We start from the raw sequence: 23,026 nt of genomic DNA, 5'->3' as shown, positions 1-23,026 counted from the left end.
CCAGATGTTTTCCTGTGCCTGCTGCTGGGAAGAGCTATGCATTTTCACTTCTAGAGGAATATCCAGAGCAAAATTTTGAATGGATGCAGCTGGTGACCAGCTGGTCTGTGACACTGAACACAGAAATGGCAAGGAATCACCATGGCCACTTGAATAAAAAGCAATGGCGTGATTGTAAGAGGGCCTCTGGAGCTGCCAGTAGTGCCACAACTATCTCACTTTGGTATCTCTCTGCTTAGCTGAATAGATAAAGCTCTTGGCCTGGTTTACCGGAATAGACATTCTCAGTCCCCTTTTTCCCTCCTTCCATGCCCCCTGTGCCTTATACTGTTCCTCAGCTGGGTCTCGCAGCCACAGCAAGTGCCGGTACACCAGAGTAGGTTCAGGGTTGCCCTGCTGTCTCCAGTGTGACACGAAGAAAGCCTGCCCCGGGGTACGCTCGAGACTTGCTTTCCCTTTGCAGTGCGCAGGAGGCCTCACTTCATCAGATACGGACTGGGTGAGACACTGCACGTGTATACTAGCCAAATATGTCAACTGTACAGTGAAGCAGAAGAAGGGCAAGGGCTGTAAAAGGCTACAGACCTTTAATCACTAGGGCTATGCATTACCTATCTCTGAACTAGGGTTTGTGACTGGATACACTCTGTTTTTTATAAAGTGGTAATCATTAAAACACTGAAATATTGCAATGTCTCACAATACCATACAGTCAATATTTGTAGTGTATTACAGTGTTTTTCTTGTAATTGCCATGTAGTTCAATATAAAAGTGTGATGAATTTTAAGCCTTTGAAATGAGTGAGAAGGAAAAAGCTAAAGATCAGGATTCCTGGGAATGCAGCAAACTGAAACATAATGTATTCTATTACCTACCAGTACTTTTCATCAGTGCCATTCTGTCTAATCCTGGGAGGCTCAGCTACAAAAATAACATAATTTAATTCTCATGTCTGATACATTTTTGGAATTTCTTAACTTAGATAATGTGTGTTCAATGTAAACACCTGGCTACTAAAAGCTAGAATAGTCTTTTTTGTTTCACTGTAAATTATTTTTATTTCACACGAAAGATAGTTTCCTAAGTAGGAAACCAATAAGGACTAGTTCAGAATAGAAAAAATAACTCAGAACATAGAATATATTTCAATTTTTTCACTCAAATAGATATTCTGGCTTTCCACTAGCACTTGTCAGAAAAAAAGAAGCCACAAGCTTTTAAACTGATGTATCTGCTATAGAAATGAATTCAGAGTTAATTTCTTAATAGTAGAGAGAATGACTTTTAGAAAAAAAGCCATTTGTACAATTTTTAAAGTTTTGTTCTCTTGCAAAATTTTTTGTGTTTCTCTAATTTTTTCCTTTGAATACTTGCCAGATATTCTTTATCATTCATTACTTATGCCATCTGCATTATAAATTGGTCTGGACTTTAAGCTGTCTTGAAAGAAGACATTTAAATTTCACTTGTATTTGTGATACAGAAGAGAGAACAGTATGGAAAGTGCATTAAAATGTGTATCATCAGTCATCATCACTTCTTTATTTTAATTACTTGCATGTAAAAGTAATTTGAACAATTTTGCATTTTCAAGATCACTGATCAGAGATTTAGGGTTCATAACAAGTGGACTGCTCTGTTGTTTCTAACATTCGGCTTAAAATGCAGCATGGAATGCAGTGGTGGGGTCCATTTCAATCTCAGAAAGGAGGATGCCACAGTTATGGCACAGATTATTTCCATTATTTCGATGTTTCTGCTAGTGACACAGTGTCTGTATGAATTTGTTGCCTTTAACATAGCTGGAGGTAGTGGGTGTTTGAAGTAAATACAAGTACAGACTGGCACAGTGTCACACTTCCATTCACTCTAGGGAGTTGATCTTTCTTGACTTCTCTATCACGCTCGTGTTTCCATGATGCAGTTATCTCCTCTAACCTTAATAGCCTGACCACTGCCATTGATTTTTACAACATGTCATGTATGTTACAATTAGGTCTGGACTTGAATCTGTATGAATTAAGAGGTTTAAATTCACACTTACTGGTGGTGGGAAAAGAGGAGAAAAAATATGGAAAGTGGGAATTTGCTGAGCTGTCAAAACACAAGTAAGCTCAAGAATGTTTTATTGGTAATAAAGCCTATGAGGAAGCAAGCACAGAAAAAAAACAAACTGCAGCCTGATGCAATAAAATTGCAGAGTCTTTAAAATCATTACCATAATGGTGTGGTGATGTCAGGCAGCTCTCAAGCAAATCAATGAGTAGCTTTGTGCTCAGGAGTTTCTTGGTTGCTTTCATGAACCTGAATAAATGTGAAGTATTTACAAAATTTATTGTTATTTAACTAAATTTAAGGCAGAGACTGCATTCAAACCAATAAAATCCTTTTATCAGTGCTAACCAAAATACATTCCTGCTCTGTTTATTGTGGACAAGTGCTTCAAGATGTGTGAAACAACATAGAAACATGGACAAAAGACTCTAACTAAGAGAGACAAGGCAGGCTGTTGCAACAGCATGGACTTGAACCGTCAGTGCCCAAGACTTTCATTATAGATTATCACACAAATCACTCTCAGGAGCATTTTCAAAGAAGAGAAATACATACAATTTTGGTGTGTAAATATTTTTTAGGCTTGGTAGGCCCAGACAGAATTTAATGGCAATGCTATCAATTTCTTTGACTGTTAAAAACATTCTCAGTAGTCCTTGTTATACCGCTTACTTCCTCTGTGACCTTGACCATATCATTCTAATGTCTCAGTTTATTCTCTGTTATGTGGGATAACTGCACCCTTCCTGTGATGAGAGAAACTCTGCTTATGTCTAGAAACTGAAAACTAAGACTTGAGGAAGGCAGAAGGCAGGATTAAATGGCTTTAGATTGGTGGTTGCAAACCCGGTGAGAATGGGAGTCGCGTCAGTAAGCTGCCACGTCTTTCCCCACATCTCTTGGGCTGCCTCAGCTGACAGTACTCACTCCATCCATGGGGTGGATGCAGCTGCCACAATACACCACATATTGCCTTCTCCGGCCAACGTTACGGTTTTCTTCTGAATTACGAGGTGCATGGCCCAGATGTTGGGGGCTAGTGGCTGAACCAGCTGTGTTGGGTAAGGGACCTCTGAGGTCACGGAAGAGTGGTGGTGGTGGTGTGCTAGCAACTGCCACCAAGACAGAAGGATATAGGAGTTATTGTGAAGAGGGGAGTCAAAATCTCTTCAGGAGCCTCATTAAAGCTGTATCTATTTAGTGTGATTGTATCAACATCCCTCCCACAGTTCAGTTACTATTGAAATTTGTACACAAAGAGAGGTTCAGATCCTTCTATTTCATTCTTCAGTAACTGAATTTCCCATTATGTTGCATGCTAAAATATTTACTAGTCTTAGCAGACAAAATAAAGAAAAAAGAATAAGGAAAAAATTAAACTCTCCTTAACAAAAAGCTTTTCCTAGTATTGTTTTCAGCTTCTCTGAGATGAAGAAATGCTGTTAACACAGACTCTAAGATGTTTGAAGACCACATCAATGATAAACCACTTTTCAAACCTTATGCCTTGGATATTTATATTGGCCTCTGTGCTAACTTGCCTCAGCCTTCAGAAGGCAGTGCCAGGGACCCCTTCCTTGTCCTGGCACGGCAGTCCTCCGGGACTCCAGTGCTCCTCAGGAGAGAAGCACCTTCTAATGAGATACATCTGAGTCTCCTGGGAGAAAAGCTGCTGCTGTAGCAAAACTGCAAGTTGTACCTATCCTCCAAATCAACAGGAGATAAATTGGATGCTCTTCATACTGACTTTAAGGAGAGTGAGTCACAGAGCCAGGGCCAGAGTGTCACTGCAGATTAAGAACTGGTTATGTGATAGGAGAGGAAAATTCATCATGAACTGCTGCTTCTCAGCGTGTAGAGAGATTAGTGGTACCCCATGGGCAAATTGTCTCTGTTAGGAAGAACTATGGAGGATTTAGAAAAATTCCAGATGGATTTAAATACATTGAGGGATTAAGGAGCACAATGGTAGATGAAATTCAGTTCGAGTAAGTGTGACAGAATAATAGACATTAACAAAAATAGTTCTTTTTGGAAAAAAAGGTATTCTTAAAACTCCTCAGAGTCCTGGCTCTGAGACGGTGGAAAATTTTGAAGAAAAGAAGATTTGCTGTGTTTAGACACACGAATCCTGCCCCTGCTCTGGTGGCACACATATTCAGATTTGAAAATTTAAAAGAGAGCTTGCAAACCTTGAAGTAGGTGGCCCATTTCCCTGCCATGTATTTTTAAAACAAAAACCAGTCTGACATATAACACTGATGTCAAGAGTTCAGTAGGGGACTTTTTTTTAAAAGAGATTTTTATAAGTAATGAAGGTATTCACAATAACATTCTCTAATTAATTATACAATAATTATATTTATTTATTTCAGAAGGAATACCACCTCTTGCTCCACGGTAAAAAGCAAGAGGAACTCATTTCTCGTCTCTGTCTGATCTTTGCATATGCTGTAGTGCTGTCACTGTGCATGGAAACAGCTACCATTATCTTCCTGATCTAGAATCACAGGATTCATGCGTTTCATGAGGTTCATGTATGGAAAAAACGTGGCACTGGTCTTGTGCAACTAGAACCAGATACTAAGTCAGCTCAGATCTGGTCTTTTCTTGCGTTAATATTCTCATCTATTAGGTCATATGTCCCTGGTATTTCTGGGATAGAGTATGAGTTTGTTGCTACTTCTGGATTGGGTTTACAGCAACAGCCAGAGCACTGGCAATTTGTAGCACCTTCAAGTTGCACCTTTAAGTTTTTCCTCAGGGAACTGGGGCCAGTGTTGAATACTGTAACTCAACAACTTTCTTAACATCTTCCTTTGTTGATTTTTAAGTGTGAACACAACTGTGCTCGAAAGAAAAATTTTAAAAGAATTAATGGTCTCTTGTGGATGACTGTCTGTCATAGCGTTTTTTGTAGGTCAGATGATTGTTCTTAGACCTTACAGATCTATATCTAAAAAGACCACTTCTACCATCCCCCTTCTTAACTCTTCCAGACTATTTTGGACTTCACTTTATCTTTTAGGTTTTATTTTTGGGCTCCGCTGTATTTACTGCTGGCTTAAGAAAATCAGGCTGTTGCTTACAGCAGTAGCATGCCTAAAGTAGTTTAAAAAAAAAAAAAAGTGCTGGTGGCTGCTGCCAAGACATGACTCAAGCTCTGGGGCTAACACTCACTGCAGTGGATGTGCTCCCTGCAGCAATTGCTCTCCTCACTTGTTCTTGATCCCAGCAGCAGGAACAGGAAATTGCTCTCCGTCTCTACCTTTTTCTCCCCACTGCTTGTAGCAGGCAGGAACAGTGCGTAGCTGGTCCACAGCAGTCCCCTGCCATAGTGTTCAGTCCCAGGTTCTGGCTCTTGCGCTCCTCCTCAACAGGCAATGCACTGAGGGCGGCACGTGGGGAAAACAGGCCTGATACTATCCCATGAGTGTGGGTCGTTGAAAGAGCTGAAGCTACTGTCATCTTTTCTGAAGGCCTCCTCTACTAGAATTAACCTTTTGCATTACTATTGCGGGCAAAACAGTCTCAAACTCGTGAAATTTCACTTAATTTAACTTACTGACAATTAACATAAACTTTCATTACTGATTTGGGTATTGAGAAACAAGACATAAAAAATTAAACAAACACTTAGGGAAACACCATAATCTACATGTACCTCTAATTGCTTAATAAAAAATGATAATTCCTTCAACAAATTTGGTCCCTGCAGCTTCTGTTTTCAAGACCATTGGTTATCTGTCTTGTTATCCGGGTGGATAGTACCATTTTCCTGTGTGCACATTTCTAGGTGTTAAGCTGAAATGCCTCTATTGCAGGATGTAGGCTGAAAGCTAGCTCGCCTTGTTCAGGTGTCGAACTGCTGAATGCTACGTTCCCCCCACGGGGATGGGAGCATCGTCCGCTTCACTTGACGTAGGCGAGCTCCCTCAACAGAGAGGCACGTAGAGACGTATCCACGCAGGAAGATTCGGACATCTCATTTCCTCCACTGATTATAATGGACTTTGGGAGGCTCCAGAAGACAGTCCAGGCTGCTAGGTACTTCCCTGTTTCACTGAGAGATGCCAAACAAGCAGGATACCCTGGGATCCAGCCTGTCCAGCACACCTCTGCTGAAAGGCACCTACGGCAGTGCGATGCCTGCCTTTTGCTTAGTGCTCCAGGGGTTAGAAAATGTAGTAGGAGGTGGAAGAGATCTTACTGGACTTAGTCAGAGGAGATTTAGCTCGGCGTCTCCCACATCCTGGGAGAGTGCTGTGAGTCCCAGCCTTGAGCGGTAACTCTCTCCATCGTCCTGCTGATTGCAGTGGTTCATCCTGTGGCATAAAAGAGACATGGGGCAAGATGGACAAAGTGCAAGAGAGAACATGGTTCTAACTTACAGCGCACAGCCAGGAGGAAGGAAAACTGCTGTTCCAAACTTAGTTTTGAAGCATGTGTGTGTTTTACATTAGTAAACATTTTAAACATTTTTAAAGTGAGCATTAGACTAAATCAAAAAACATTCCCCCACAAAGTCCTAGGTGCCGGGTTCAGGTTCTGCCTTCTTTCAGCAAAGATTTGGGTTCAACACCCACAAGCTGAACACAGCTGTGGACAAACTTTTGCATCTTCTTCAGGTAAAAAAGGTGTAGTGGAGATGCTGCTGTACTTGAATTTGGATAGGACAAGAGAGACTGGGTGTGAGTGTGGCACTTAATATCCCTAGAATATGCACTTTCTGATACTGCTGGGAGGTCTATAGTTAAGCACTCGGGCAACTTTAAGATTAAGTAAAGAAATCCCAAGTAAATTTAGTGCAGGGCTCAGCACTCTTATAAAATGGGTGGGCTGGACTTCATTGCCTATGTCCCATTTTAAGCAAGTTTTAGGTGGATTGGATCCTACCTTACTTAAGATTTCGCTGGGGATTAAACTGACATTTAGGTTTAAGGAGTGCAATTCCCAATGTCAGGCCTATTTCTGTACTGTAGATTATTCTTCATTTTTGCAGAAAATGATTCAGTTGAACTAATCTGACAGGGCTGACTGGATGTCCATTATAGTGCTGCATTACAATTGCTAAACAGAGTATTGGAAGGGCACTAGGTACAGTCTAGTAAAGACAATACATAATTCGAATGACGGCAGTAAGGGAGAATTTGAGAGTTCAGTTAAGTGGGTTTTCAAAGACACTTGGCAACTGGGAGGAGGAAAAGCAAATGAGAGCAACTGCTTGTGAGACTGACATAACCTCAGTGTAACTCTGAGCTACATGTTGCTCTCCTTGGGCTAGGAGCAGGCTTGGCAAATGCTAGCAATCAAGCCATCTGTGTAACAGGATCAGATTTTTCTCTACCAAAATGGATCAATTTATGGGATTGTTTTGACAGGCGTGTTGGGAAATATAGAACATACAGTTTTCATCCTTGTTTACTTCTGTTTTTCCTCTTGTTTCCTTTGACATTGCCCACTGGCTTTGTTTAGAGCCTGAGCTCCATTTTGTGTTAGGATGCAGAGCTGGCCATGTTGCCAGTGTCACTCCCTGCAGAACTCCTCCTGTTCCCTCCTTTACATGTTTCCTTCTTGTTATTTAATCAGAAAGGGAAGATTCTAGCCTTGAATGCATAAATCCAGGTCAAAAATACGCAATCCATTATTCAAAGTGTTTGTTCGCACTCACCAGATTTGTAGCTAATCTTGGAAATTTCTTGGAAACGCGGCAGCCATTTGTAGTGGTGTTCAGATAATTATGGGATGTAGCTGAACTGGTCTTAAGATCAAGATCCAGTATCTGGCACTAGTCTTTGTTTGAGTGGTCTGATTCACAGTACATGAGGCAATTCTGGTTCATAAGACTGTTCTGTCCAGCGTATTGCCTCCTTCTCTGCCTGCCCATAACAGGCAAGGTTACCAACTTGCCAGTGAAGGACAGGTTATTTTCACCTGGATCTAGGGAACATCTAGCTGGTGTACCCTAAAACCAGCCTGAGACGACCCATGCTGAAAAAGTTCAAACCAAATTTCTTGGTAGGGGAAGGAGGGAGGTTTTGGTTAAAACTAAAAATGCATTCTCTTTTTCAAGTTACTTGGTCTTTGCTACTACAACCTGTTCTCCATACTTGTTAGGGAGAAATACGTATAGTCTTTAGGAACTGCCAATAGTGCTGCTCTTTTTATTCTTGCATCCAGAAGGGATGCAAGTCAAATACCAGCGTTTTATATAATAATACTAGGCATCTAACGAAGACAGTCGATATCATTGTCTTAATTTTACAGATGGTGAAATTCAGGGTCAGAAGATGTCTTGGCCAGGGTCACCTGGCAGGCCTCTTCTGGATGAAGATGTGTTCTGTTCATCATTCATCATACATTCAGCAGCAGATATTCTCTCACTTATGTATATGCCCACTGAGGACAATGGCATTGTGTAGACACTTAAAATTTGGCTAGCAAACTCTGTATGTTTTATAGCAGTGCCTGAGAAGGAAATCACTTAATGTGATCTAAATTGTGCCAACTTTCTGGAACCAGATTGTAGAAACAACTCCTTAGCCCCATATTTTTCTAGTAAATTGAGCAAATGAAAGGTGAAGTTTTTAATAGACAATAACAGATGAAGTTTATAATCCAATGGTCTATTATTTGAATTACCTCAGTAAGTGGATGCTCTTTAACACTATTTCTGTTTTCAGCTCCCTCACTGGGAGGGATTTAAATATTGGAAGATACAGAATATTATTTTCACCGAGCAATCTAATTTTCCTGTATTCAATGTCCAGTACAATTTGTGGAGAGGTTTTACTAAACAATTATGTAAAGAAAGTTAGCCCCCCCCAATCCACTCTTGAACATTTAAATGGATTACTTAATTTGCAGAAGTGCTTGACAGCTTATATTAAAGTTATTTATTCCTGTAGTTTCACTTCAGTTTCATTTCTAAATAAAATAGCTCTATAGCCAAGGTCTGCTTTTCTTTGTTAGACAAAACTCCTGATGAAGTCATAGGGAGCTGATTAAGCTATGATTTTTTTTAGCTCAGACAAGTAGTTATGGGTTGAACCATTTATTTTTCACATGGTGAAAGTGGATAGGGGAGTTTTCAGTTATATGATGATGTGAAATCATGACATCAGAGTCTTACCCTGAGCTGGGGAGTTCGTTTCTTCTGATAGTGTAGTACGGGATGGTATAGTAGTGCCATATAACGTTGGCTATCGTTAGCAGAAATATAAGCCATATGCTCTAGCAAGTATAACTAGCTTAGTGCAAGAGTTGTGTGCAGCAAAATGAAGCTAAACAAAAGCAGCAGTGAAGGATTTTGGAGATGAAAGGCTGTGCCAGATTTAAAAACTAAATATATCTGCATAAACCCCAAAGGAAATATTTATATTTCATTCCTCCATTTATATCGTCATTATCATTAGCCTTTCATACAAAGTACATCTTACAAATAATAAGAGATAGAGATTGGCATCTGAGTGCAACAGAGTTATGCTACTGGTTTAATAAGGGTTTGAGTCTGTTAGCTGAAAAATAATGTTTACGCTGGCACTCAGAGATGGAGATGGTATTAGAAGATAAACCAATGGAAGAAAGTTAATTATACATTAATTTCCTATACTTTCTGACTCTCAGTTTATCTTTCCAGTTGTAGAGAACTGGAGCTGGAAAACTGAAAAGAAGAAAAAAAAATTTTAGGCTGAGATGTATCCGATTTTGTTTCAGCTGGCATTATCATATCTTAACACCATGAACTTGAAGGAAGATGCAAAAGAGCAATCTACAACCAGTGAAATAATAGTAAAGATAGGACACAAAAGTAAGCACAATCTCAGGTTTTCAGATAGCAAGAGCTGTGTCATCAACAGAAAAAATGCTACATCCTCAGTTTATTTTTCCTAGGGCCCAAATCTAGATCAGAGGTGATCAGAAATTTTAAAGACCCTTGAAAAAAGAGTATTAAAGTCATCAAAAAGACTGCTAATGACACTGCAGGAGCCATTAGGGCTTTTTTTTGCCAATGAAGGGATTAGCTAAACTCAAGAGAACTTGCAAAGCATAAATAGCATCCATGTGTAGGCTTTTTGTTGCTTTCGCTTTTTCCCTAAGATACATGCTTTTGTTGCTTTTACTTTTTCTCAAAGATACATCCTTTGTATCTTTGAGGCCTGTGTAGGCCAGGCTTTCTCATTTAAGGGTTCACTGTTGCTGGTTTACTTAAATGCGTTGTCACAAGCCCCTGAAAGAAAACTCCTACGTGTTATACCTGTGCTGTAGCACATCTGGAGACCAAGGGGGAACCGCCCAGCAACTCGCTCTGTGCTGTCCCGCTCTGGATGAAGGGGAGCGAGCAAGGCCTGTCGCCCAAAAAGGGAGGCCCCTCTCTCCTCTTCCACTGTAGGGAACTTAAATGACAAGCTTGACAGGTCAGATTTAATGCGGATCCTGTCTCCACTCTTAGCTTTCTTCTCCCAAGTCTTTGGCCTTTACAAAATAGCTTTGTTAAAGCACAGGAGCTATAGCTCAGGACTGAGTCCAGAGAGTCTCCTTTCTACTAGTACAATTTCTGCCTCTGGTATCTCACGTTCTGTTCCTTATCTGAACCTTTTTTTGTGTGTGTCTTTCCTTCTTTGCTTGTGTAACACATTCCTTTGAATTAATTCTGTAGTGGATAATCATTCACAAACAATAGATTAATCATATTCATAAAAAAATAACGCTGATACTTCTCAGTTTTTTTCTCACCTTCATGATGTATAAACTTCTCATGTAGGATGGAATCAAACACGCAGAAAACCAAACATAGTATGTGAAAGCTCCCAAATGGCAGCTGTTCCACGAGTCCTGTGTGCTTGCACCGGGGATCCGTGGGAGGACTGCGTGCAGCAGGATGGGTGATGTTTGCAGCATGTGCTGCGTTCAGTTAACAGTCTTTGTATACACCTGAAATCAGATGGGTGATGTGGGTGTACCTTGCCATTGTCTTGTGGGCTAGTTCGGTTACACTGGTACTGGGAGCAGTGTAAACAGAGGTGAAGGCAACCATTGTACAAATGCAGACCGTGCAACACTGAACAAACTGCAAAGCAGAAATGCAGTCTTGAGGACGATGGTCTTGCATTTTTAGAGGAAGCTTTTGAATATTCAACTCTCCTACAATACAAGTGTTATAGAACTGTAAGTAACAGTACTAGTTTGTATTAATGTTAAGAAGTCAGGGAAAAAGGCACTGGAAAACACTGTGCTATAAGTTATCGTTCTCAATGTGAAATCTCAACTGTGACAGTATGATCAATAGTAGCACTGGCATCAAAGAGGTTAATGGATAGCACCAATGCCTTTGAAAAGTACACAGGTATTGGTTTTGCATTTTTCCTGTGCTGTCATTAATTACAATTTCTTAGCCTAACAAACTGTATGCGAGTTTGTGAACCTGTATGTTTTCCTTTCCTATTCTATGAGAGTTATAAAAGCTACTACTGGACAATCAGGTCTGCAAAAGATCGGCCTTCCAGCAACATTTTTCCTCCCAAAGGTGTTGGCATCCTTGCTGGATTCTGGCATTCAAATGCTCTTATTACTTCTCCCATTACTGTTACTACAGTTACATCAGCTTTTAGCAGTATATCTTGTTTTTGACTTTGGAGAATGCTTTTTTATGGGAATAGGGGTAAGTGGGGAGTGGGGGCTTCAGCTTGTACAAATGAGACTCCCTTGGTGGAAAAATGACACCCATGTACGCGGCAGACTTTCCTCGCACCTCTATGTATACTTACCATTACAGTAAAAGCCCACTTGCTGACACCAATCATTTCTGTAAAATTTAAGCCAGCATCTTTGGGAGAAAAGATTTAATTAACACATAAGCCCCTGAGTCACTATGACAATCTGCTTTCGTAGTGATGGGAATGTTCACATTTCTACCGACTGTCAGTCGTTGAAATATAGGGTTTTTATGAATAATCTATAATACATTTTTTCCCTTGCAGAAACAATCAGATTCTTTCGTTACTTTCACAAGGGAACATTTCTGTCTTATATATCTAGAAAAACTCTAAATTTATCTGGTGCCTTGAGGGGCTCCCTCTGCTTGTGTGACAGGAGGTCTCTTGAGCATCTTGGGTTAGTAGCATAAAGGGAGGCTGAGCAATTCCATCCTAACCAAGGTCCACATGAGATATCCCATTATTTAAATAGAGGTGCCCTTCAGGCAGTGTATGCAGAACCGAATGCAATAAATAAATAAATAAACACAGGGCTCATTGGACATAATAAATAAAATCGTGACAGTGATTACAATGATATAAAATTAGATTCAAAAACTTTAACTGTGAAGCAGAAATAATGATCTAGGTCGAGGGCTCTGAAAAGTCTTTTTTTCCGTTTGTGCAGTTGAAAAGATCATGTCTAACAATATGTGTTTTTTTCTGACACCTCCTTCTCTTACTTGTTATGAACCCTTGAAGGAAAAAAATATAGAACCTCTTTTTCCCTCAGGATTAGTTTCATCAAAGTTGTTTCTGACTTACAGTGGCGTAAGTTAGATAAGATTCTGGCTTGTAAGGTTTAATTTTATGAGCTTGGGATTTAACGATGTTGAGAATAATTCTATAATCACAATTTACACAGAGAATGTTGTATCTGTTGTTCTCACTGGACATTGCTGTATCATTTCCTTATATTTTTATTTTCTTAATACTTTTTATTTAGTTTCACTGTGCTGCACAACAGTCAAGCAAGGCATTGTCTGTTAGGCAATGAATGTTCATAATGTATCTTTAGAGTTGTAACAACTCTAATAACCTGAAATTTTTATAAATATAAATTTTGTGTCTGGCTAAGTGCTTTTTTAATGATAGCAGTCCTCTTGTGTTATGCTTGATTGCAACCTGTTTTCTAAATTAAAAAAATGTAAATGTGGCATTGACAAAGGTTAAAAAGATTTAAAGGGGGTTCTGTCAGCAGTGCATACGCACACCAAACTAACTCCTATGTATCTAATCAGTGTCCTCTGGACTGTGTGCCTTGCTCCATTGTTTACTCTCAAATCCATAATAATTTTTTATCCTTTCTCTGGGTGAAGATTCATTTTAAAAACTAATGAATTTAAAAATATGCTTTTCCCTTGTCCATTTGATACTGAGCCCTGCAATTTGACTTTCATTGTTTGTTTCCCTCCTTGTCTCGTCAATCCTTTCTCTCTTTCTGTCCTTTTACTTTATTACATTTTTTATTGGGGACTGAGATGAACTGGTTGCTGCATCATGGGCCCATTACACTTCCTAACAATTCCATTTACACCTTATTGTTTGTCTTATTGCTGGAAAATTCAGGTGATTCATCATGCCTGAAGAAGCACCTGATCCCAATTCCCTTGATATCACGATCACTATGTGACAGGAATACAGTTAGTGGTGGCTTGCAGACTCTAGGAGGCCAAGGTGATAACTCTTTTGGGACTTTTAGCCTCTCAAGTATTGATGAGTTCCATTTTTGTAATGCTCTGTTTTCTTGCTCCCTTTCCACAGCCCCCTGAGTGTGGAAAAGGGCTTGGAGTTAATAAAGGAAGTGGCAGATCTCCTGAAGCTGCAGATGAGTGCCTTCGATGATGTCAAGTATGTACATGGAATTTGCCCCTTTTTATTTTATTGTATTTCTCATTATTTTTGAGTAGTTCATCTCATGAGGAAATGACTACTTTTTCATGCTAGAATTAATGAGAGCAGGCAGGAGGAAAAGAAGAATATCCTGATGAACTTTATAATGTACATATATGCATTATATATACTTTATGATGTATATACAGTTAGTAACAAATTATTTAAAAAAAATAGAAAGACTGAAATATTCCTACGCTTCCATAGGGAAAGGGGGGGAAAAAGTCTGTTCCAAGTGTTGTAAAAATATTACCATATTATCTAATAGTGTCTAGTTAAGGCAAGTCTTGTGAAGGGTTATTATGCCCAGCGTTGCCGAGGGGGAAACGACAGCAGAGATTGATTACAGCTTGGGTCCCTGACTTGCAGTCTGAAGCGTGGCATACTGGGTCGTGCTGCTTGGTCAGCTACTCATTTAACAAGTCACAGGGAGTTCAGCTATGTTGAAATACTGTTTTTCTTCATATGATTCATATCGATGAATGCTTTGTGTGTTCATCTCCTGAGCTGCAAAGCTGCAAGGTTATGATTTTTCCGTATCTGGTAAAGAAATTGAGATTTTTTTTTTTCTGAGATCATTTTGTACGAATTTTTACTCAAAACTTTAGTTCTTCCTTTGAGAAAGAGAAAGTAAAAATAGTTTGATAGAGAAATAATGGAAAAGAAGGGTCAGCTGTGGGAGGCTTTTGACAGCTTGCTGGAAATAAGTCATATCTTGGCGCACAAAAAATAGCTGATGTCTGGGTAGCATCCAGTTGCTGCCTATTTTTGAGAGCATTTGGCGCTGCTTGTTTTGGCCCGTCTGTTGTGTTGCTGAACTACAGCATCTTTCTTAGCCTTATTTGCGGTGCCATCAACTTTTGTTTAATCTGCAGCTCCAGTGAAAGTAATTCATTGTTTAATGCTGTATTTTAAGTGATTGTCTGAAGATGTTTCGTCTTTGGTGGAAGTGTTTATTCTTATTTGGAAGAAAGAATTATACCACTTGCATATAGCATGTGCAGTGAGAAATAGACTACTGGTGAGAAAATCTTTTTAGAAATCTGAGAGGTGCCAGGCATATTGAATTTAGTTATTTTGAAGGAGAATACACCCATATTTTGTTTGTGAGAACTATTCTTTGTATTGCTAAATGACTCTTCTTACTTTTATTTTATGAATTGTATTTATTTCATGAAAAATGAGTTTGGAAATTACAAAAAAAAATGACAATATGTGTGGTCTTCCTTGTAAGGAGAATTTCCAACTTGGAGTTTGAATATTAGCAAATAAATCAAAGTCTGTTGCACATTTAAAGGGATCCCATGGAACAAGTTCTGTGCTGGAATCAGTGAGTTCTGCTTCATTAACTTCATTCATTTACAGTACAAGAACACTTTCACCTACCTCTAATTGTTAGCAAAAAGCCTTTTGGTTATGTTTTATCATTTCATAAATCACAACAGCATTGCAATTGGTGGGCTACAGATTCACCTTCTAAAGAAAAGTATCCCTCCAGTGATATAGCTAACTATGAATAACCGTTTTTCTTTTGTGTGGTGTGGGTTTTTTTTTTTTTTGTTTTTTTTTTTTTTAATATGCAGCATTAGGGAGGCTGGTTACTTTGCATCCATTAATAAACAGCCATCTGACTGCACCAAAAGTATTTGCATTGTGTAGTCAGTATTTTAAAACAGTGTATTATGGATGATAGCAACTTGAAATAGGACAGGGACTTCTATGTATATCAAGACAGCATCTTGTAATCAGTTTTTGCCTTTTTGAAATAAAATCTATAAATCTGCAAAAGAGAAATGAAAGAATATCCCAAATCTCAAGTTAGTGAAGAATTCATGTGTAATAAATGTTTTTGATTTAAGAAAATGAGACGCTTTGCCTCAGGTTAAACCCATGAAACACTATGGAAATGTGGATCTAGCTAACAGATAAAGCAGTGGTTAGAAGCCTTAGAAAAAGGCCTCACCAAGCAAAGCGTTAATGCTTTTCTGGATTGTTCTTCTGTCACCACTACACAGACATCATTGGAGAACTGTATGAATTTGAAGGCTCTGGTTAGCTTCTGAAAAGTCTCTCAGGGAGAGGTCTCAGGAAAGACTTGACTTCATGCTTATTCCTAATCCACCTTTGACATTTCCAAGCAAGAGAATGAGGTCTCTCAGGGAATATGACTTTTACTTAGCCTGAGTCATCATGAAATTTTTCATTTATTTATTTTTTAACTAGCAACTAAAAGTACCTTTTTTCTTAGGAATACACTTAGTGTTTTTACAGAATGGATAAATTTATGTTGGGGAAAAATCATCCGGAAGCCTGAGATCAAGGATTTTGAAAGGGATGGGAGTATGACATAGCAGTTTAATTTGTGCTCTCACCTGAGTATTAGGATGGCTTAAAAATCTCAGTTCTCTCTGCTTTCCCTCCAAGCATTCTGAAGGGTAAGAAAATGCTAAGGTAGGCCTGGAACTTTCAAGACTACTGCAAGGATTTCAGAGTAAACCTCTCTTAATGAGAACCACAGGGTTAATTTCAAAGTGTAGACAAAACCATCACACTCAATGAGAATAGGGTGAGAAGAACTGAGGAGAAAAAGTGAGTGGTGAGTTCTTTTAAAGGAAATGGCAGATTTATCAATTAACACTTTATTGTCCTTTTTGCCACAAAAAGTAATTTTAAAGATAGTGTTTCACATATACCTTTTTACTAGCTTTGATTAGTTTTGTCTGTAAATATCTTTTTGTTCTCTATATTTTTAGTTTTTCCTCTGTGCTTTGGAGTTTGCCTCAGTGAATAAGTTGCTTTTGCTATGGGTTCCTACTAATTCCCGTGTTAGTTCTTGATTAGTTGATGCGGGGTAGTAATCAGCTTATCTCATCACCTCTTTTTCACAATCCTGCCAACTTTAACCGATGGCCTGCAATTCACAGCATAGCCTCAGGCTTGGCTCCCAGAGGGTGCAGTCCACTTCTACGGTTGGTTTGTTGTCAAGTTTGCACTGACATAAACTTTGCTCGCCCTGTGAAGCAGATGAGAGGGAATATATCTGGGGAATACGTAATTAGAAATATTTCAACACTGCAGAAAATATCCAACATGTTAGCTGTCACTTTTGGATACAGCCTGAATCTTTATGGAACTACCAGTTATGCTTAATATGTTTTGTTAATGGTTATGTAGCTGTCAAATAAATTCTATTATTTCTTATTACATCATTAGAGACCATTAAAAGGATATTAGCATGCTGATGTAATTATGCAAGCAGACGTAAAATGACTATAGTTATGATTTTATAATCTAATTATGGGTGTCCAATGCCTCTGGTGATTGACTGTTGGACTGGTATCAAGGATTGAAGTTAGATGGGTAGTAGTACTAGGATGGTTTGCATTTATTCCAATAAATAAATAAATAAATAAAAATGACCACTGTGCAGTTTGCAACATTGACCTTCTTCATGCAATTACAGTTTTTGCATATTATAGAGTAAACTTAGAGACATGAGAGGTTATCAAGAGACATCCAAACATAATAAAAATATTATCTGTTATCTCAACTGTGAGAATAGTGGGAAGGACACTTGGAATCTATAGTCAAAGCCATTGGTTAGAACAGACATGACTTTTTTTTGATTCTTAGTGATACATAATTATTTCTGTATTTTTATTTAGTGTTCTCATATTTGGAATATTTACTGACAAAATTGCTAAAGGGATTTTTCAGCTTTAAGCTTAGCTGAATACCTTTATGTGGAAAGAAATCAAATTATTCTGATGTCATAGTATTTTAGACTGTATATTCTATCATCCTCAGGTGCTAGTTATGAGTGAGATTCTCTGGTGAATATTACATCCTCTGATGGATACTGCATCTCCCTGTGAAATAAGTGACAACAGTGTCTTTTCTCTTTTCCTGCTTATTTCTTCCTTCACCTTATTATGTTTCTCCCTATTGCCATTGAGGAATTCTTGCTCTTTGTGGCTCTTTTCTCCCAGTTTGTTCTGTTGCTTCGGCTTCCTCTGTCTGTCCATCTTACTGGGCAGGTTGTTATTTTTACCTCCTACTGTACCTATGCTCAGTATTGAGAGAACTGTACTTCGAGGAGAGGTGATAATTTGACCAAGTGTGCCCATTCGCATATTTAATTTTGCACTGGAAAACCTGCAGTAGAACACCCTATATTCGTTTCATAAAACAACATTAATACCTATCTAGTACTGTTGCAGAGTGTAACAATAATTTGTGTAAACATATAAGGTGTGTGTATATACATATCTGCGTGAGCGTGCATGCACATGCTAGATGAGCAGGTAATGAGGTGATCTGAGAAGAGGCTGAATGGCAGAGCTCAGAGGGTTGTGTGACCAGTCGCGCAAAGCCTAGTTGGAGTCCAGTAACTAGTGAAGTACCCCAGGGGTCAATAGTGGGTCCAGTCCTGCTCAACTTACTCATCAGTGACCTGGATGAAGGGACAGAGTGCCCCCTCAGCAAGTTTGCTGATGATACAAAACTGGGAGCAGTGGCTGAGACACCAGAGGGCTGTGCTGCCATTCAGAGGGACCTTGACAAGCTGGAGAGATGGGCAGAGAGGAACCTCATGAAGTTCAGCAAAGGGAAGTGCAGAGTCCTGCCCCTGGGGAGGAACAACCCCATGCACCAGTACAGGTTGGGGGCTGACCTGCTGGAAAGCAGCTCTGCGGAGAAGGGCCTGGGGGTCCTGGTGGACAACAAGTTGGCCATGAGCCAGCAATGTGCCCTTGTGGCCAAGAAGGCCAACGATACCCTGGGCTGCCTTAGGAAGAGCATTGCCAGCAGGTCGAGGGAGGTGATCCTCCCCCTCTACTCAGCCTTGGTGAGGCCACAGCTGGAGTGCTGTGTCCAGTTCTGGGCTCCCCACTGTAAGAAAGAGACGGAGGTGCTGGAGCGAGTCCAGCGAAGACGGAGTCATCCTAAAATGATCAAGGGCCTAGAGCATCTCTCATTTAATGGAGAAAAGGCTGAGAGAGCTGGGTCTGTTCAGCCTGGAGAAGAGAAGACTGAGATGGGATCTTTTCTATGCTTACTTATCTTACATATGTAAAGTTAGAGATGGACAGGAAGCTTATGCTGAATGTTTGTATTAGTAGATTTTTTTCAAGGTGAAAAAGCTGATTCTGATTATGTAATATAATCTCTTGTATTGGCAAAGTCATAAAATTTTACCAATAAGTTCCACATAATGTAGGGTTGCTTGCATATGTATGGCATATTGAAAGCTAAATTAAAAGACCACATCCCTGAGCTTTCAGAGTCTAAAGCTCAAACTCCCAGGCCTGCAGTTGGTTGTTTAGCCTTCACCTGATCCCCTTCTCTATACACATTGAGACTAAAGATGAAGTTAATGTTTTAGTTGAACAGTTTATTATATGAAAAATGAAAATTCAGGTATCTATGGAAACTGTTTAGCAGCTTCAGCTGAAAAATGTCTTACAAAACTAACAGCAGCCACAACAGAATGTTTTTGCATTTTGAAAATAAAATGTTTATTTTTTTCAATTCAACATAATGACTTTTTTCAAAATTTAATTACATTTGGCTTATAAGACAAATGCTTTTATTTTCATGATAAAAATAATAATTAAAAAAAAAGCTGTTTGGTCTGCACTCAGACCATTGTTTTCATATTTTCTTTTTTTCAGGTCAGCTGACCTAAAACATCAATTTTTCAATAAGGACTAATTATGATAGTCTTAAAATATTTTATCATATCTATATATTTTACTACAGACCTCTGTCTTATTCCACGTACAGAAAGGATAACGCTCAGTTAACAAGCAGATCTTCAATGTGTCGTTTGATCCTCATTGTCCGATGTGTGGCTTCAGGCTTTATTTATTGTACGTTATTCAAATCCTGCTTTGAGGTCAGAAAAACCATTTCCTCATGGTTTTTTTTCTGCGGTGCTCTTCACCAGGCTATCAGAATGCTTCACAAACATGAATTGATGTACTTAACTCACATGAGAAGTGGGGTATTATTAGAATCGTGCAGATCTGAGTTAAAGCATAAAGAGATTAAAGTCAAAGCCTCTGGTAATTTGAGGTGTTCCATGTGATCTCGCAGAGTATAGCTTATATGGCCTCTCCTATAAAGACGTTCTTGTGCAGAGACGCAGACCACCCTGTCTTTGACTGCCATTCTGAGTGTTCAGCAGTCCCAGCAATCAGCTCTCGGTTTAGACAGTGCTACCTGCTTCTACTAACGAGCTGCGTTTAAAGGGCTTGGCATCAGATGAACCGAATCTGCCCTTGAGGCAGAGCCGGATGGCACCAGTAGAATTCAAGGCAGAGATAGGACCTTTGCGTCCTTTTAGTGCCTTGTTGGCAACATACTTCCTGACGTCTGCCAAAAATGAAGTTGAGTCACCTAAAAATAGTCATCTTTTCTAGTACATGAGTACCATTCATCCCTGGAAGGCAGAGATCCTATTAAAAACAAACAAATAAAAAAAACCCCACCCTTCTTTGAAGAAAACAACTACAAACACATTCTTGCCATACTTTGAAATCTTATTTTGGAGTAGTAGGGTTGGAGACACTTCCCACTCCCTTTGCGAAGAAAAAATCTCACATGACCAATCAGTGGTTTTGCTTAATTTTGTTCTTTGGAAGGGCTGAAATGTTTGCGCTGGGATACGTACAATTTGAAAAGCCAGCCAGCCAGCCCAATAGAAAGAACTTGGTCTGAGGAAGATCTCTGAAAATCAGGCCAAGTGGTGAAAGTTTGGAAAAGCTTAAAACATGTTCGGATCAAAAGTGCCGAGCAGGTAAACTGATGAGTGGTACTCCCGGCTTCACCTGTTGTGAACATGTGTATTGGCTGTAGTGTCCTCATCGTGCCAGAGAGAAAAATAACATGACAAACAACGAATAAAACCTAACACTTGAAAAACTCAATCAGCCAGTTAATCATATTCAGTCATCCAGAACCTAAGCACTGGAGCAGTATTTGGTATTTTCACTTCATCGTGCTGATAGATTATGACATGTGGTATATGTATGCACTAAATGTGAACACCTCAGGAAATTAGTGGTAGCTGGAGAGGCAGGATGGTGCGAGGGAGGTATATTCTACTCAGTGAGCAGTGGTGGGACAGGTAGCACAGTGGCTTGTTAATTGGTTTATATCCCTCTTCTGTACAGATATCCCTCTTCCCTCTTCTGTACAGATAAATCCTTTCTGCATGATTCAGTGTGATGAATCTCTTTTCTGTTGTAGAACGAACACCTGTAGGTGACTCGTAATGAAGTTACTTCTAGATCGACAGATTCTGCTGGTTTCTGTCATCTGTGCCCGTCAGATTTGCTGAGAGGAAAGTCCTAATACCGTGCTTATGAAAAAACATATAGTCCTCCTGCTCTGCTTTCAGTGCTGTAGTATAAACTAGCAATAGTTTTAAGTTTTATTTCCATTCCATTTATTTGTCCAGAACTTAAGCAACATTTTCATTTTGATTTAAACTGTCTATGCTTGGTCTTAATAAAAAGGTACACCTTTCAGAGAAGCTGAAAAATACTTCTCACCTGTTCCTTGATTTTTAAATAGCAAAGCAACGGACTAACTATTTGGCATAACCTTGTTTAAAATATTGTAAATGCATAACTCAGAAATAATGGATCCACTTTTATTCAAACTTGACTTCTTTTGCAGATTTAATGAGTCAGGAAAACAAATTGTCTGAGAAATGTGTTGCTATAATTCATCGCATGCAGGTTTTTATAAGAAATTACATTGTGTTTTCTGGTACATATTGTCTTATTTGACAACTAATTTATAATAGGAAGATGCATCATTTTTTAAAGGAATGAGGATAAGGAAACAAATATAAGGGGGAAGTTTCAACTGTGCATTTCTTTATTTAAAAATGAGTGATTTCTCAACCTCAGCATTACATTAGTCTTGTGGGTTTTTTTTCCTGAGGTATAATATATTTTGTGTGCTTTTCTCTAATAAATGTGCATATAACCAAGATCATTTCGCCTTCTCTACTGTAAGTTTCCTGCTAGACAAATATAAAAATATATTAAAATAACAAGAAGGATTTTGGCCTGCAGCATTTTATGAATTCTAGGTGACAAAGCAGAAAGACCATAAAAATCTAGAGAGACTCTTATAAATAAAAATGTACTAAGTCTGGCTTTCCATTACAACATTTCATCTCATTAAATCAAAGGTTTTGCACCTTTGTAATCCAAAGCACAATGAAATCCAGTTTTATAGATACATATCCATGTAGTCATGGGTCCCTACTCAAGAGAAGTTTCTTACAGATGAAAGTGAGCTTTTAAAGTTTATCTAGCTGTCCATTTTTAACTTTATACTTCTTTCTGTACTACTCATCCCTCTGGCCATGAGGGCCATCATATTCCTTTTTAATAAAATTAAGGCTGAGATCATTACAAAGTAGGCAGAATATATATACTCCTTTTTTAAGGAAGTTACTGAATGTGTGCTGTTTCATTTAATTTATATAATATTTCACACAATATTCATTGGTAATCATTTCCAGTCTACAGATGGGTAAATGGAAACACAAGACAATTTGCTTGATTTTTTTTCTAAAACTGTACAGAACTTAGTGGCAGATATGAGAATAGAAACAGAGAGCTGTGATTCTCACTCTTGAACTAAAACATGCTCCACAAATAGAACAACTAATATTAGAAATGGAAAAAGGTGATCGTGCAGGGGAACTGACTAAGTAATGTTTAAGAAGAGATTCTTGTAACGATTTGTTTAAAAGAATAATCCATTTTAAGATAGAGATAACATTCATTTTTTGTCTAAGTATTCGTTGATTTAGACTTTCCTCCTGCCCCCAGTTACCCAGCACTCCAACATAGGCTCCCCCTCCCGCTCATTCCTTCCCCCTCCCTTTTTCTCTCCCTCCTCCTTTCTGTCTCTCTCACTCCCCCTTTCCCTATATGCGTGTATGGAATGGATAGGACAGACCTGCTGAACAGGTAAATCATTCTGCTCATTTTTTTTCACCTAACCAGTTAATACTGCATATCCAGGCCTATGACCTGCACCATGACCTGCCTGTGGAAAGGTTTGTATTCCTAAGGAACCATAAAGTCACTGGGAGCAAACGTTCTTCGAATGATGTGAATGAAAGATCCCAGGAAACTCTCTCCAGCAGTGCCTCCTTTGCAAGGGGAGAAGGCTGATGGGAAGTGTCTCTCCCTCAGAGCTGGAGGGCAAGCCCAAAACCAAATCTTCTAGTTCCTTTCCTCAGAGCTAAAGGAGAAGCTCTCATGTTCATGAAAGGGCAACTGGCAGGGATTTG

General features: G+C 39.1%; 1 protein-coding gene across 2 annotated transcripts in view; it reads left to right on the top strand.

The window, feature by feature from the left end:
- PTPRN2 (protein tyrosine phosphatase receptor type N2) overlaps positions 1-23,026 on the top strand; it is a 661,203-nt gene that overhangs the window by 265,724 nt on the left and 372,453 nt on the right. For both annotated transcript variants that reach the window (XM_064505751.1, XM_026103068.2), the window contains exon 10: positions 13,576-13,662. In XM_064505751.1, the coding sequence (XP_064361821.1) occupies positions 13,576-13,662 (87 nt within the window). The remainder of the gene's footprint in view (positions 1-13,575; positions 13,663-23,026) is intronic.

Source organism: Dromaius novaehollandiae, chromosome 2, assembly GCF_036370855.1.
Source record: "Dromaius novaehollandiae isolate bDroNov1 chromosome 2, bDroNov1.hap1, whole genome shotgun sequence".
Lineage (NCBI taxonomy): Eukaryota > Metazoa > Chordata > Aves > Casuariiformes > Dromaiidae > Dromaius > Dromaius novaehollandiae.
The sequence above is the reverse complement of the archived record's forward strand: the minus strand, read 5'-3'. Positions and strand labels throughout refer to the sequence as shown.